We start from the raw sequence: 13321 nt of genomic DNA on the forward strand, positions 1-13321 counted from the left end.
TTTTTGTCTTTTTTTAAAATCCCACAAACCTGCATGGCACTGTTTGCTGTCTGCCATCTCTGACAGAAGCATTGAACCCGCACAACTCTGCACTGTTGTCATGAGTGTTGCAAACACAGGACACACAATCCTCCAGTGTTTGCAAAGCAGTAGGAAGAGCCACAGGACAATTTTGTGGAGGACACATTGCTGTGGAACATAGTGAGAACCAGTTCAAGGTGGTTGTTAGTGTTCACGGAGCAGCTGCAGATGATGGAGCATCACTTCTGGGCCTAAGAAAGAAGCACTGACTGGTGGGATCGCATTGTAATGCAGGGTTGAGATGAAGAGCAGCAGCTCTAGAGCTTTTGGATGCGCAAGGCCACGTTCCTGGATCTGTGTACTTAGCTCACCCCAGCTGTCCAGGGCAGGGAAAACGAGAATGAGAGCTGCACTGAGGGTTGAAAAGTGGGGGGCTATTACTCTGGTGAACTTGCAGTGTTGGATTGCTACCTGTCAGTGGGAAATCATTTTGGAGTTGGAAAATCCATTGTGTAGTCCATTGTCATGCAATTGTGCAGAGCCTGAACTGTCTCCTGCTATGCAGGACTGTGACTCTCAGCAATGTGTAGGACATGCTGGATGGATATTAAGCAACTGCAGTGGAGCAGTAGGTGCCTTATTACTTGAAACCACTTGAATCCTACTTCTTATACTTAATAAAATCACTTTTGTTTATTAATGAACCCAGAATAAATGATTAATACCTGGGGAGCAAACAGCTGTGCATATCTCTCTATCAGTGTTATAGAGGGCGGATAATTTATGAGTTTACCCTGTATAAGCATTAGACGGAGTAAAACGGATTTATTTGGGGTTTGGATCCCATTGAGAGCTGGGTTTCTGGGTGCTGGAGTCAGGTCACCTGAAGATCTGTTTTCATTTAAAGCCTGTAGCTTTGGGGGTGTGGCCCAGACCCTGGGTCTGTATTGCAGCAGGCTAGTGTGTCTGGCTCAACAACGCAGGGTTCTGGAAGTCCCAAGCTGGCAGGGAAAATGGACTTGGGGGTAATTTCAGCATGCCAGGTGACAGTCTCAAGAGGATCTCTGTGACTGAACCTGTCACAGCTACAAATATTCTTATTTTGACACCAGCCCACCGTGCCACAGTACATCAACAAAAAGGGCTACTTTTCTATGGTTATGCAAGTGTGGCTCACTGGGGACACTTCACCAGCATCAGTGTTGGCTGGTTAGGGAAGGTGTGTGACACTCACATCTTTAAGAACACAGGACTGTTTAGAAAGCTGCAAGCAGTGACTTTCTTTCCCAACTGGTGGATTACTGTTGGGGATGTTGAAATGCCAGTAATGATCCTGGGGGACCTAGGATACCCCTTACTCACCTGGCTCATGAAGCTATATGCTTGCCACTTTGACAGCACCAAGGAAAGATTCAACTACCAGCTCAGCAGCTGCAGAATAACAGTTGAATACACTTTTGGTAGATTAGATTGAAGGGAAGCTGGTGTTGTTTACTTACAAGATTGGATCTCAGTGAGAAAAATGCTCCAGTGGTTATAGCTGCCTGCTGTATCCTACATCAAAGGAGGAAAAGCTGCTGTCAGAGTGTAAGGCAGAGGTCAAATGGCTGTCTGAGTTCAAAGAGCCAGACACAAGGGCGATTAGAAGGGCTCAACATGGAGCTAAACTTTAACCATCAGAAACAGTGATATGGTGTGATGGACTGTGTTCTATGTGCCCAAAAGTTTTGGGGGCTTTTAGGAATTGTGTGGTGCTTGGTACACATCTATGAATATAACACTATCAATGCACCTATTAATTTTTCAGTGCTTGCTGTACATCTATGATGATTACACTGTTTGCCCACAGAACTCATAGGATCAGTGACACTTTCAGTAGTGCTAGGCATTCTGCACATATGTTTTGAAGTAATAAAGATGAATTGTGTACCAAAACCAGTGCAATAAAAAACAATAAAAACTCAGAAATAAATTAATGAACGGAATTTAAGGGGAAGGAACATTCATGTCCATTTCCGTTCATTTTGGCTGCACATACAGCAAGTGTGGCTTTCACAGGTCAGTGTAAGTGAAGATGTGGTTGTCCTTACTGTCCTGAATGTGGCGTGGTAGGGATAGGGATGCTGCCCTGATGCCACATGGTATGTTGGGTGTATAGGGAAGTGCTAAAATTGAGTTCTCCGTTGACTGCAAAGGGAGGTGAGCCCGTGATTGTTAAAACTATAGATCAGCAAGAGTCTGTAGCATCTGTGCTGCTGGAGAAGCGCCATTTACATTTCCCTTTCCTTTTCCTGCAAGGCCTCCTCGGCCTCTCTCTTTTCCACTCTTTTTTTCCTTCTCCATACTGTCCGTAGTATTCACCCTCCAGGTGAATCTGCTCACTGTCTGATGCAGCACTGGCTTGCACTGAACATATCCTCCCATGTCCTCATCCTTCTCCTTATCTGGCTCAGGTGTTCTGCATGTGAGGAGGGGGAACCCCAGAAAGCCACAGCAGTGGCAGCTACAGATAAAACACACAGAGGTATCGTATTTATAGTCACAACGGAAAGCAAAAGTTAAGATTCAGAACTCCCTTGCCTTGCTCCCCTGAGGTTTTAAACAAGACATGCTTTCTGACATTTCAACTTTGGAGCACCTGTGCACAGTGCAGCTCTCCAGTCCTAGCTGTAGTGAATATGGCCTAGCAGGAGGTATTTGGGGGCAGGGCGGGGGGGAGGGAATTGTTCAACTGCATGAAAGAGTCAAATTTCAGCCCCTACTTCCATGGGGTACAAGTACCGGGCAGTGGCTCTGAATATTGGCACTGTTTTCCACAGGCAGTGCTGATTTTAGCTGATATCTTGAGGTAACAAAGACACAGAGCACAGCTGCTTGTGGCATCCTGAAGCCACTCTGGCCTGTATGCTGCTAGTCCATTAGCTTCGTCAGACACCATTGCAGTTATTGCTGACTTGCATGGGGAATTGTCCTACCATGGAGGAAGAAAAAAGGCTTTCACCCCTAGAAACCATGATTGCAGAGTTCCTCCATGAAAATTTCATCAAGATCTCTCAAGAGGATTCAAGGGACATCACTGTGTACATAAACAAACTACTCTGCACGGCCCCCCTCCCTAACTCTACAGGGGAATGAAAAGCAGATACCAACTCTACCTCTTCTAGTACAAGTAAATTAATGAAAAGTTGCTACCTGTGTCCTGCTGTGTTGGGGTGTGGCACCATCTGTACATCTAAACATTGTAATGGGAAATGTATTCACACACACTCTGAAGTTCCTTCCTGTGCATCGGGCTTGCTCGTGCTCAGCTTCTGGGACTGACTGGACTGCAGTGGAGTCTGGAACAGATCCTGGCTCACAGCATAGCTGGAATCCTCTTTCCCCCTGGTCACGTCACCCATCCTCCTCCACCACTGCCTCACGATTCATGGCAGAATATTTCAAGCTCCACCAAGGTATCCCCGTTGGTCTGTAGGGTGCTGGTGGGGGTGTCTGCCAAGTATGGCATGCAGCTCATTGTAGAATCTTCAGGTCTGCAGCTTGGCATCAAATTGAATGTTGGCCTCCCTGGCCTTCTGGTATGCCTGTTGCAGTTCCTTTGCTTTTACTTGGCACTGCTGCTGGTCCCTGTCATACCCGTTTGCCTGCGTCCCCCACACAATCTGCTCATAGACATTCCCATTTCTACAGCTGCTCCGTGACTGTGCCTGTACAACCTCTTCTCCCCACAGGCCCAAGAGATCCAATCTCTCTCCTTTCTACTCCAGCAAGAGCATGTATGCAGCATGGTAGGTTGGGCAATTGCATGCAACAATGAAGAGCTACTAAGTGTGCTCACCAGTCAGGGAAGGGCATTTCAAAAATTTGTAGGGTTTTTAAAGCAGAGGAGTGGGCCTTCCCATCTCTGTGACCCCCTGGGCAGTGGAGGTCACAATTGTGACCAGAGTGTTCAATGTTGGGCATTATGGGACAGTTGCTGGAGGGCTGTTAGGGTCAATACAGGTCATGCAGTGTCTATTCCTGCACTTTGCCAAACATGACTCAACATTGTTTGGGGAGGTGGTGTTACTACATTGCCATAACTGGGCCCTGACAATGGTAGGAGACAAATTTGAATGCAGACCCATGCACAACTAGATCAATGCAAAGTGACTATGTCAGCCTGTCTTTGTTGTGCAGACCAGGCCTTACTCTGGCTGTAGTTCCCTCTGGGTTTCACCCTGTATGTCTGTTCCCTGCAGCTCATGGATAGCCATGCTTCTGCTGCTTCCCAAAAGTGTCCAGTCACTTCCTGGTTCATGGTCTTTTCATGGAGTTTCTGAATCTGCTTTCTCTACCTATCTGGCCAGAAGGCAGCAAAGGTGCAGTGGGGCAGGGGTTGGTAGAAATCTTAGTCTAATGCTTAGCAGATTTGTCACAGAAGGTTCGTGTTGGAAGAGGGATACTATCCATGCTCTTCTAAAAACTCATTTTACAAAACTCCTTACATTTCCCATTAAGACCATGTAGCGTTAGGTTTGTAATGATTTTATAAATCTAATTTACTTTTCACCGTTTTTACTGTTTGCACTGGAAAATGTAACTAGACTTGTTTCCCTTTCTGACACTCATTACAGTACTGTTGTGTTCTGGATCATAGCACTGCAAAGAAATATTTAAGTAAAAACATGTTCGCTGAAACATGACATGAAAACATTTTAATGTGTAAGTTTTGTAAAACCAGTTTTCTACAAAATGTAAATTGTCTGTCTCAAATTATTTGTGCCCTCTGGAGTACTGTCAGGGTACCAGCAACATATTATAGTAATAACAAACTACTCATAAGTAAAGTAACTAATGCGGTTGTTGCTTTTCAAAGTCAAATCACTACTGACAATCTTTACACTATTTTTGAAAGATCACTGGTCACAACAACTATAGCTGTGTTTTCTTTATCCGTTGATAAAATGAGATCTCTTGGGAATTAATTACACTGAGGGTAGTAGTAGAAAACAATATAACCACAAAGTTACAAAATGTTGTAACTCTGAAAAAAGTGTACATTTGTTGCTTTTTATAAAGCCGTTGCTCTTAATTTTAAAAACAGACAATGAACTGATAGAATGCCTGTTACTATTTAATTAGCATGTATAATTAAATAAATATGTCCCACTGTTTCTGAATTAGATGAAGTTGTAATGTCTAACCCATTATTGGACCTTCAAAGAAGGTAATGGAAACTTGTTTGCCTGATACACATTATAAAGTTTCTCAGCTTAGAAGTCCTATTAAAGGTACTTTCTATGCCTTTCTAAACATATCCATTAGCCACTGTCTATTGTTGGACAGAATCAGATTGCTCAAATATATGTGATTACCTCTCCTCTAGTGTGTGGTCTGCAAAGGAGTTATAAGACTTAATTCTGTCAGATTCTTCATTCAGTAGTTCAGGGGTGTAGAAGCTTGGAAGAAAACTTCCTTTCTGTTGGTTGGTCCTGTCCTAAAAGCCCTTTGGCATAAGTGCAAATGTTAACATATATATATATATACACGCACCATCCTTGTAGTAACTTAAATCACCAATTACACACCTCTGATCTCAATCATAATGTAATTATTTTTGCCTTTGTGAAGAGATTTGAAATACATTGCTTTTTTCCCTTTAATCCCTACAGAGTCAGATGGAATTCAGTGTTGCATCTCTGTCTATACAAGAACAAGGTTCACAAAATGAACAGAGGCAACTAGTCAAAGCAGCTCCCAGTGTCCAGGCCCCCAAATCTTCTCAGGGTAATAAGGTACCTAGCTCCGATGGGCTAATATCAGCAAGGAAGGAAGAAGAGTCATCTTTCTGGAAGATACATGCAGAGCGCTCAAAGGTTGAAGGCGAACAGTCTGAGTTCCAGTCGTTGACCCCCAGCCAGATCAAATCCATGGAGAAAGGAGAGAAGTCCCTTCCAGCATATTACAGGCAAGAGTCTGCTCCAAAAGAGACAACTAAAGCTGAGAAATCCAGCATAGCTAAACAAGAAAAGTTTGTCACCCCAAGCCTTCCTGCCACATCCCTAGAATGGGAGAAACCTCGACCCAGTCAGCCCTCCACTAGCACTCTAGATGACATCTTTCTTCCTGAACAACCGGAGCAACTTGCATCTGCAGGGTCAAAAAATGAAGATGCCAGTGGAACGATGCTTTCAGACCCACAGACATTTGGACAGGTAAGGACCACTATTTAATCCATTATCTTTAATTTTTGAGAGTATGTAACACAAGTCCAACGAGGTCACTCAAGAAGATTAGGGATTCTGTGGAGCACTAAACGCTAGCTAAGCTTGTTGTCTTTTTTTTTTATGCTGCAGATTGAAGAAATCCATTCAACCAAATGCACTAATTTGTCTATTTCTGGAATGCGTATTTTTAATATAGGAATACGTAATATCGTATAGTTACATAAAGCCTTTTATCCAGTAAACACTCAAAACCAATTCACCTCTGAAATGGCAATCCTTTCTGAATAGAACACAGCAGCTGAGTAAAGACAAACTACACAACAGTTAGGACAGTAAATGAGAGTATACCATACTCAGTTGAAACTAAGGAACATTTAGGGTTATTTTTCACTTGGAATAGCAAGTCTCACGCTCATTTGATACTCCTGTAGTTTAAAGCTTTTCCAATTGAAACTAGAAATTAGAGGTACTTGGGTGAACAAGGGAAATTCTCTAAACGAAAGGCAGCATAATCGAGAGATGAGTTGCAGCAGCTAGGAAGCAGCTAGATTTGTTTTTAAAGCTTTCCCCCTCTCGGTGCTGCCCAGCACTCACTTCCCCAGTGGGGCTGCTTTCAAATGTGTTCTGTTGAAAAGGCTAAAGCAGGAGTAGAGCAAGTTCATAACAGCCTTTTCAACTCAAAAGCCATCTTGAAAGCAACTCAGCTGCCTGTTAGGAACTATTTGAAAAGCAGCTGCTCGTCTGAGAAAAGGAAAGGCACAACAGGATATGATTTTGGTCAGCATCCAACCTAAGTAATGGGGAGAGGAAGGAAAGAAATATGTAGTTTAAAAACCAAATACTAGGAAAGGCCTCCCCTTTTTCACTGTTACCTCTTCCTGCTTGTGTAGCGTGTGGTGATGTCTCCTGGAGGTAGCTACTTTATGAACATATATACAAGTTCTACTGTACAGGAATCACTTCAACCACCATTGTAATGGATTTTGAATCCTTTAAGGCAGAAGGCCCTCAGATAAATATTACATACAAAATTTTATATAACAAATACTGTAACAAATTATTTTGGCACTGAAAAGTTTTCTTTAAAAACCACACTAAGGAAGTATTAGTAACAATTCAGTAATTAAGGTTGCATTGAGATTTGCACTTAAAGCAGGATTAAAACTGCCATTTTGCATTTATAATTATTGAATGTAGACTCTTAATTTGACACACTAACTCTTCAGAAGACAATTGAATTTTCTGTGTAAAAACCCTCACTTCTTGAAATTTCACCCTGTTTTCTCTTGTTTCTTTAGGGGTGTTTGTGTATTTATTTATTTATTTATTTATTTTTGGCTAAAACAACCACAGTTCCCACAAACTCCAAACTTCATAACCTTGCATTCTGATAATAGCTCAGATGTAGGCCACTTTTGAAGCTTTACATTTAAACAGCTATTTTGGCGAGCCAAAATTAGATAACTGCTCAGGTCTATCAGCTACTACAGTTTTTTGATGCAACCGGCCTGGCTCACTGACTTACAGCAAGTCTGAAAAACGAGATGGGGAAATTCATGAAATTTTGTGGGGGTCTATTTGCCAAATGTGACTCACTTGCTGTGCTCTGCATATGACCCTGGAGAGCCAGGGAGGCAGGCTGGGCAAACAGGAGTTATGGGGGTATGCTCTGGGGAAGAGATGGTGTTTTAAGAGGTCATGGGGGAGGCATGCAGGGAGGCTGGGAGAGAAGAAGCTCATGGGCAAATGCTTGGGTGATGGGAACCAGGGCTGTGCTCAGAAGCTGGTTTGAGAGAGGAGCCTATTGTGTCTGCATCAAGGTATTGGAAGAGCTCCTCTGACACTGCTGCCTTTTCTCCTGGGTGCACAAAGGCAGCAGTGTTGGAAAAGCCAAGTGTCTCTGCTGAGGTGTCTGCATTAAGGGCTCTTCATGGCACTGTTGGTGCAGAGACACTGAGTTCTGAGACCTTGCACATGGCCTAAGTCTACTTCATCCCCATCCCCTGCTCTTCCAGATGGCCATCCGCCATCAGTCTGTAATCCCAAAGATGTGTGTGCTATGGGTGGCAGAGGAGACTTACATGAGGTTGAGAAGGCAAACTGGAGTGTAAATGTGGTAGTGAATGTCTTAACTGCTTATTTCATTGCTTGCTACAGCTTGCCTCAAGGGGCTATGCACTAATACATTCTAGTATTTGTTTGTGGTGCATCACTATATACCTCAAGTAGTGAAGGTACTTGGTTTACAGTCTCATTCCTTACAACAGATCAGAGATAAGCCATTTTATTTGTGAAATTTGTAGGGAGCTGATGTGAGCCCACAAAAGTCAAAGTTGTACACCCTGCTCAATATTTATCAAACTGTCAAAACTTAAGAAAAATGTTTAGGAAGCTATTTCTTTTTTTGAAAAGGGGGGTGGGGGAGTTTCTTGACTTCTCCCTGCAAATAAATACTGGCGGAAGTGTGTATTAATGGCCAGTAATATACCCTGTCATAGTAACTTGTGTTGGATTTTAGTGTATTTTTTTTCTAATTGGTTCAAATATGATTGTCTTGACCCCAAAGTGATTCTTCTTGGTCAAAATTTCAGTGCGTCAACAGGGAAGTCAGTGTGGGGAATCTTGTGTTGCACCTGTTTTGTAAAAAGATGACATCTCCAGGGTAATTGACTTTCATAAACCCTAAATTCATTTTATGATGGCATACTCCAGCGGTATGAAAGTGTGCAAGATTTCAATTAAATTTCTTAGTAGTGGCCTTCTGAACTTGGAAGCATGTGGGTAGATAATGTTGTTCTTACATAATAAGTAATCTGTTTGAATCAGAATGTACAGTTGATGGGTTATGTATGTCCCTCCCCTTCCCCCCCCGTCCTGAAAAATAATCACAATGTGAGTTAGCAAGAATGAATAAAGAAATCCTTTGACCAGTAGAACACACAGTATTACTCTGATAATTGGAAATACCTTTTTGCTCCTCAATCATATTTGGGTTACATATGTCTAGTATTTTCCAGTGCAGATGCTTTTCAAGCATGCAGGAGTACAGGGGAAGAAAGTTAAATGGTGGTAGACTCTCTGCCTTAATTTATGGGCTTTAAAAATTTTATTTACACTCTTTTAGATCTAAGGGCCAGTCAGTTCATTTGATCCTGTTTGATTTAAAGAAAATACTAAAATTATCTAAATTTTGTGTTTCTCTTACAGATTAATACAAGCAATGTTATCTTGAAGACTGGCTTTGATTTTCTAGACAACTGGTAAAGATACTCCAAAATAGTTCAGATCAATTTTTGGAAAGAAAAAGGGGCATCTTTCTCTTTATATGTTAAGTTACTAGCATCTGTGTTTTTTAATAAAAAGTTTCAAACTCAATGTTGGCTTTGTATAAACATTTTTATAAGACCAGATGCAATTTTGTATTTTAAAATGATCCAGTGATAGAAGTGTGCTCTCATTTTGGATTTTTTTAATGTCTGTTACAAGTTGAATAGTTATTGTATTGGGGGGAATAATTTTCTACCAGTTTATGTATTAAGGACCAAAAAAACCCAAACCCCTAATCAAAACCTCTATATTTAAAAAAGTGAATCTATGAAGAACAGGTTTCTATTTTCAGTAGCAACCTAGCCAGCATGGCTCAAACAATTCCATAGGTCACTACAAAAATCAAAATGTGGTATTACTCTAAATAAGCTACCAAAACAACAGTCATGCCTCCTTCAGGTAACTGTATAATGAAAAAAGCATAGAAAAATAAGCATATTAAAAATTGTATTAACTTTGTATATTTAGTTTGTCAGTAATTTCTCTATCACTAGTTTTTGAGAAGGGGCAAGGGTTTTGACACAAGAATTGGTCTAAAGTAGCACTGCAGCTGTACTCAAGAGGTGGAATAAAGTCTGTTTTGGGGGAAATATTTGTAAAACATAAGGGAATATTGCTTGTTTTGGGTTATAAAGTAAAAAAAAAACAATCTTCAGGGAAATGCAAACCTACAAAGGCCACTGCTTCCCTTGGTACGGTACATAACTCCTGCTAGCAGAAATGTTGGAATAAAACACCAGTATCTCCAGGAGTAGAGACTACCACCTAAGTTTGTTACAGTAAACTGATATAATTTGTGGCAAAGCAGAGCAATAAGGCTCTTTGTACTCTTTTAAAACAGCCATTCCTCTGGAGGACAAATAATCTTGTTTCTGGTGCTCTTTTCCCTTGTGGATACGTTCTCCGTGATGTCCAACATCCAGATGATGTTTGCTCCTAAGATAGAAATAGAATTGGGGGTGGGGGGGAGATGGGGCACTTGGAAAGCTGGTTTCCCATTCTATTTTTGAATGATCCTTAGCTGGTGTTCAGTATAGAAAACTGAGACTATAGCTGTCATTTGAACTGCCATCTCTGAAATGCAGCATGATTTACACACTGACTCCAACTGTGTTTACCTTGCCTTGAAGCCTTAATTCCCCTTACGCACAACCAGTGAATGGTCTCTCTGATGCTGAAGGTTTATGACCTTTCACTTTTACCTCAGTAAGTGGTTCCCAGAATGTTTGTTTGCGGTAGCTGGCAAAACCTGACTCATTTTATTTAGAGTCCATGCCAAAGCTATATGAAGGCCAATTGATGGGTAGTCTCTACCAGCTAGATTATAATTCCCCTAGGTCTCCCTTGGGCTGACATTTGACAGTTTGTAATCTTTAACAGTGGCAGTTACGCTGTGAAATGTGCTGGTTCTTTCTGAGGAATGTTGTCCTATATGATCTAAGTCTGTTTAAAAAAAATTCCAACTCTTCCAGTACCTAGTCTACAAATTGATGCAGTCCTGTATTGCTTGCTTTGTAGACAGACATAGGCTGGTATCAACAGCAGTAAAAAGTTATTCAGTAGAGCCTAATGGAATACTAATTTCAAAATCTAGCCTCGTTCAAAACAAAAATACCCACTTCTAGTAATAAAATGAACTTAAGCTGAAACCTCATTCAAGTTTGTTTAAATGCTAAATTGCCACACATACTTAGGTTAAGTGTATTTAGTAGCATAGCCTTATAATATTTTAGAATTTTTTCTTTCATTCCTCCTTGATATGTACCCCTTTCCCCCTCCCCCCCCCCCCCCAAAAAAAAAAAAAGCTATAAAATGGGTCTTGTATTAGAACTCTGCAGTTCAGGAGAAAACTTGAGAAGTTTGCTCCTTTTATTTTTGCCAGATTTCTATGAGCCTGGATATTTACAACTTTTGCTGTTCAGTTTAATGTTTCTAAATGACTCTTGTTGGAGCTGTTACACTCATCTGGCATTAAAATTATAACTTGAGCACAAATTCTACAGATGTATAAAATAGTACAGATTTGTACTTTTTTTTTTGTAGACTAAGTCCTTGGAAAAAAATTTTGAACTGATGAATGACACTAACATGCATTTCACAGGTACTAATAGAACTTCAGGTCTAAGTGTTTTCTATTCATTGAAATATTTGGCTACACAATAAATGCTTTAAATCCAAGCAGGAGGCATAAACTTTAACTTTACTTCAATAGTTGTAGCTCCTTAAGAAATTTTCCACAATGTTGGGAGGAGCATTCTTATACATCTCTGCTAAAAAGACAAAAAATGTATAATCTGCTTTGATCTGTGCTCTTTCTTCCCTTCCTCCTTTGGTGTACTGCATATTGTACACTTTGGGACCAGCTGGTAGAACATGCTGCAAAAAATTTGCTCATCACAATAGGTTTTTCCTTGCTGTGCTCTGATGAGTGTTAGTGCTCCTCCCTTTCTTTGATATGTTTTTTTATTAAAAATTCTTACAGAAAAATTGTACTTGGTCACATTTTCTATTAATAAACCTTTAATAAATCCACTTTAAACAATGTTTTTATTGCTTATTTTACTGTACCTTGCTGGCTCCTTACCTCCCCTCCAGCAGAGTTGTAGACTATATTTGGTAACTATATATTGTATTGTAGGGGGAAGATGACTTAGAATTAGCACAGACTTGAACAATTCTGAACTTTCAAAATATAGGTATTTTATCCTGCCATCTTTCTGTTCATTGTATGTATTTAATACTACAGAAATGTAATAAAAAATTAGAAAAAGCAGTAAAGTTTTTTATTTTTAACTTTAGAATGATCTCATTTTAGGAACAGCTGTGATGTTATCCAGTAGGATGAGGAAGGAAGAGAATTAAATTCAGAGCTTAATACAGACCACCATCTAGTTTAATTATAATGTGGACTGAAATACTAATGAAAACATTAGAATTTGATACTTATGCAGCCTTCCAAAGCAAGTTTTTAAAAAAAACACCCAAACCTGCAGCTATTCTATCCATTTAAATCAGCAGCCTGAATGAAGATATTGCAGCTGCAATATGGAAAAACAGAAAATATTGAATAAAGATGGATTAAAAAATAACTTACGTTATGCATAAGCATCAGTATCATGAATGGCTAAATACAGATCTCGAGTGTGTCCCATAAAATGGAGGCATCACTTACGGCCCTTAATTGTTTTCATTATGAGCAATAGCAGTGAATTGCAATAAAGCATCTTGGACACAGTTATGCCTGCAGCTGCTAATTTAACATTTCCGCAAAAACTCCTTTACCAGAAATATGCCTGTTCTGAGCTGGATTACTTACTACAAAACAAATGAATGTCTGAATTTTTACCAACATCAGAAGGGTTCTAGAAATCATTTTAAGGAACCGAATTTTAAGTCAGCAGCAGAAAAAAAAAAAATCTGAGATGGAGAGACAACATGAACAAGCAGGATCTGTCCTAACTGCATCTGTATTAGGCAGGATGTGGGGAAACCTAGGGAGCTGGCAAGTTCTTTCCACAGTTACAGGAGGCAGAGCCTCAGCTGGCATAAATTGTTTTAGGTCCATTGCAGTCAACGGGTCGAGGACAATTTACACCTGCTGAAGATCCAACCTCTGACATAGAAGAGAATAACTTGTATTTGATAGGATGGATGTCAGTACATGAGGGCTGTTCCACTTTTTTTTTTTTTTTTTTTTTTAAAGGAAAAAATGGATAAATACTTGCTGGTAACTCATCATAGTCCCTCCAATTCCTACTTTGCTT

At 40.5% G+C, this 13321-nt stretch overlaps 1 protein-coding gene across 1 annotated transcript in view; it reads left to right on the plus strand.

Annotated features, from left to right (window-relative positions):
• The window catches only part of C3H1orf198 (chromosome 3 C1orf198 homolog), a 30564-nt gene extending 19228 nt beyond the window's left edge, over positions 1–11336 (plus strand). Inside the window, exons 3-4 of the mRNA XM_074948820.1 lie at positions 5676–6218; positions 9438–11336. Coding sequence (XP_074804921.1) covers positions 5676–6218; positions 9438–9494 — 600 coding nt within the window. The 3' untranslated portion in view covers positions 9495–11336. The remainder of the gene's footprint in view (positions 1–5675; positions 6219–9437) is intronic.
• The last annotated feature ends 1985 nt before the right edge of the window (positions 11337–13321 follow it).

This window comes from Natator depressus, chromosome 3 (genome assembly GCF_965152275.1).
Source record: "Natator depressus isolate rNatDep1 chromosome 3, rNatDep2.hap1, whole genome shotgun sequence".
Classification (NCBI taxonomy): Eukaryota; Metazoa; Chordata; order Testudines; family Cheloniidae; genus Natator; species Natator depressus.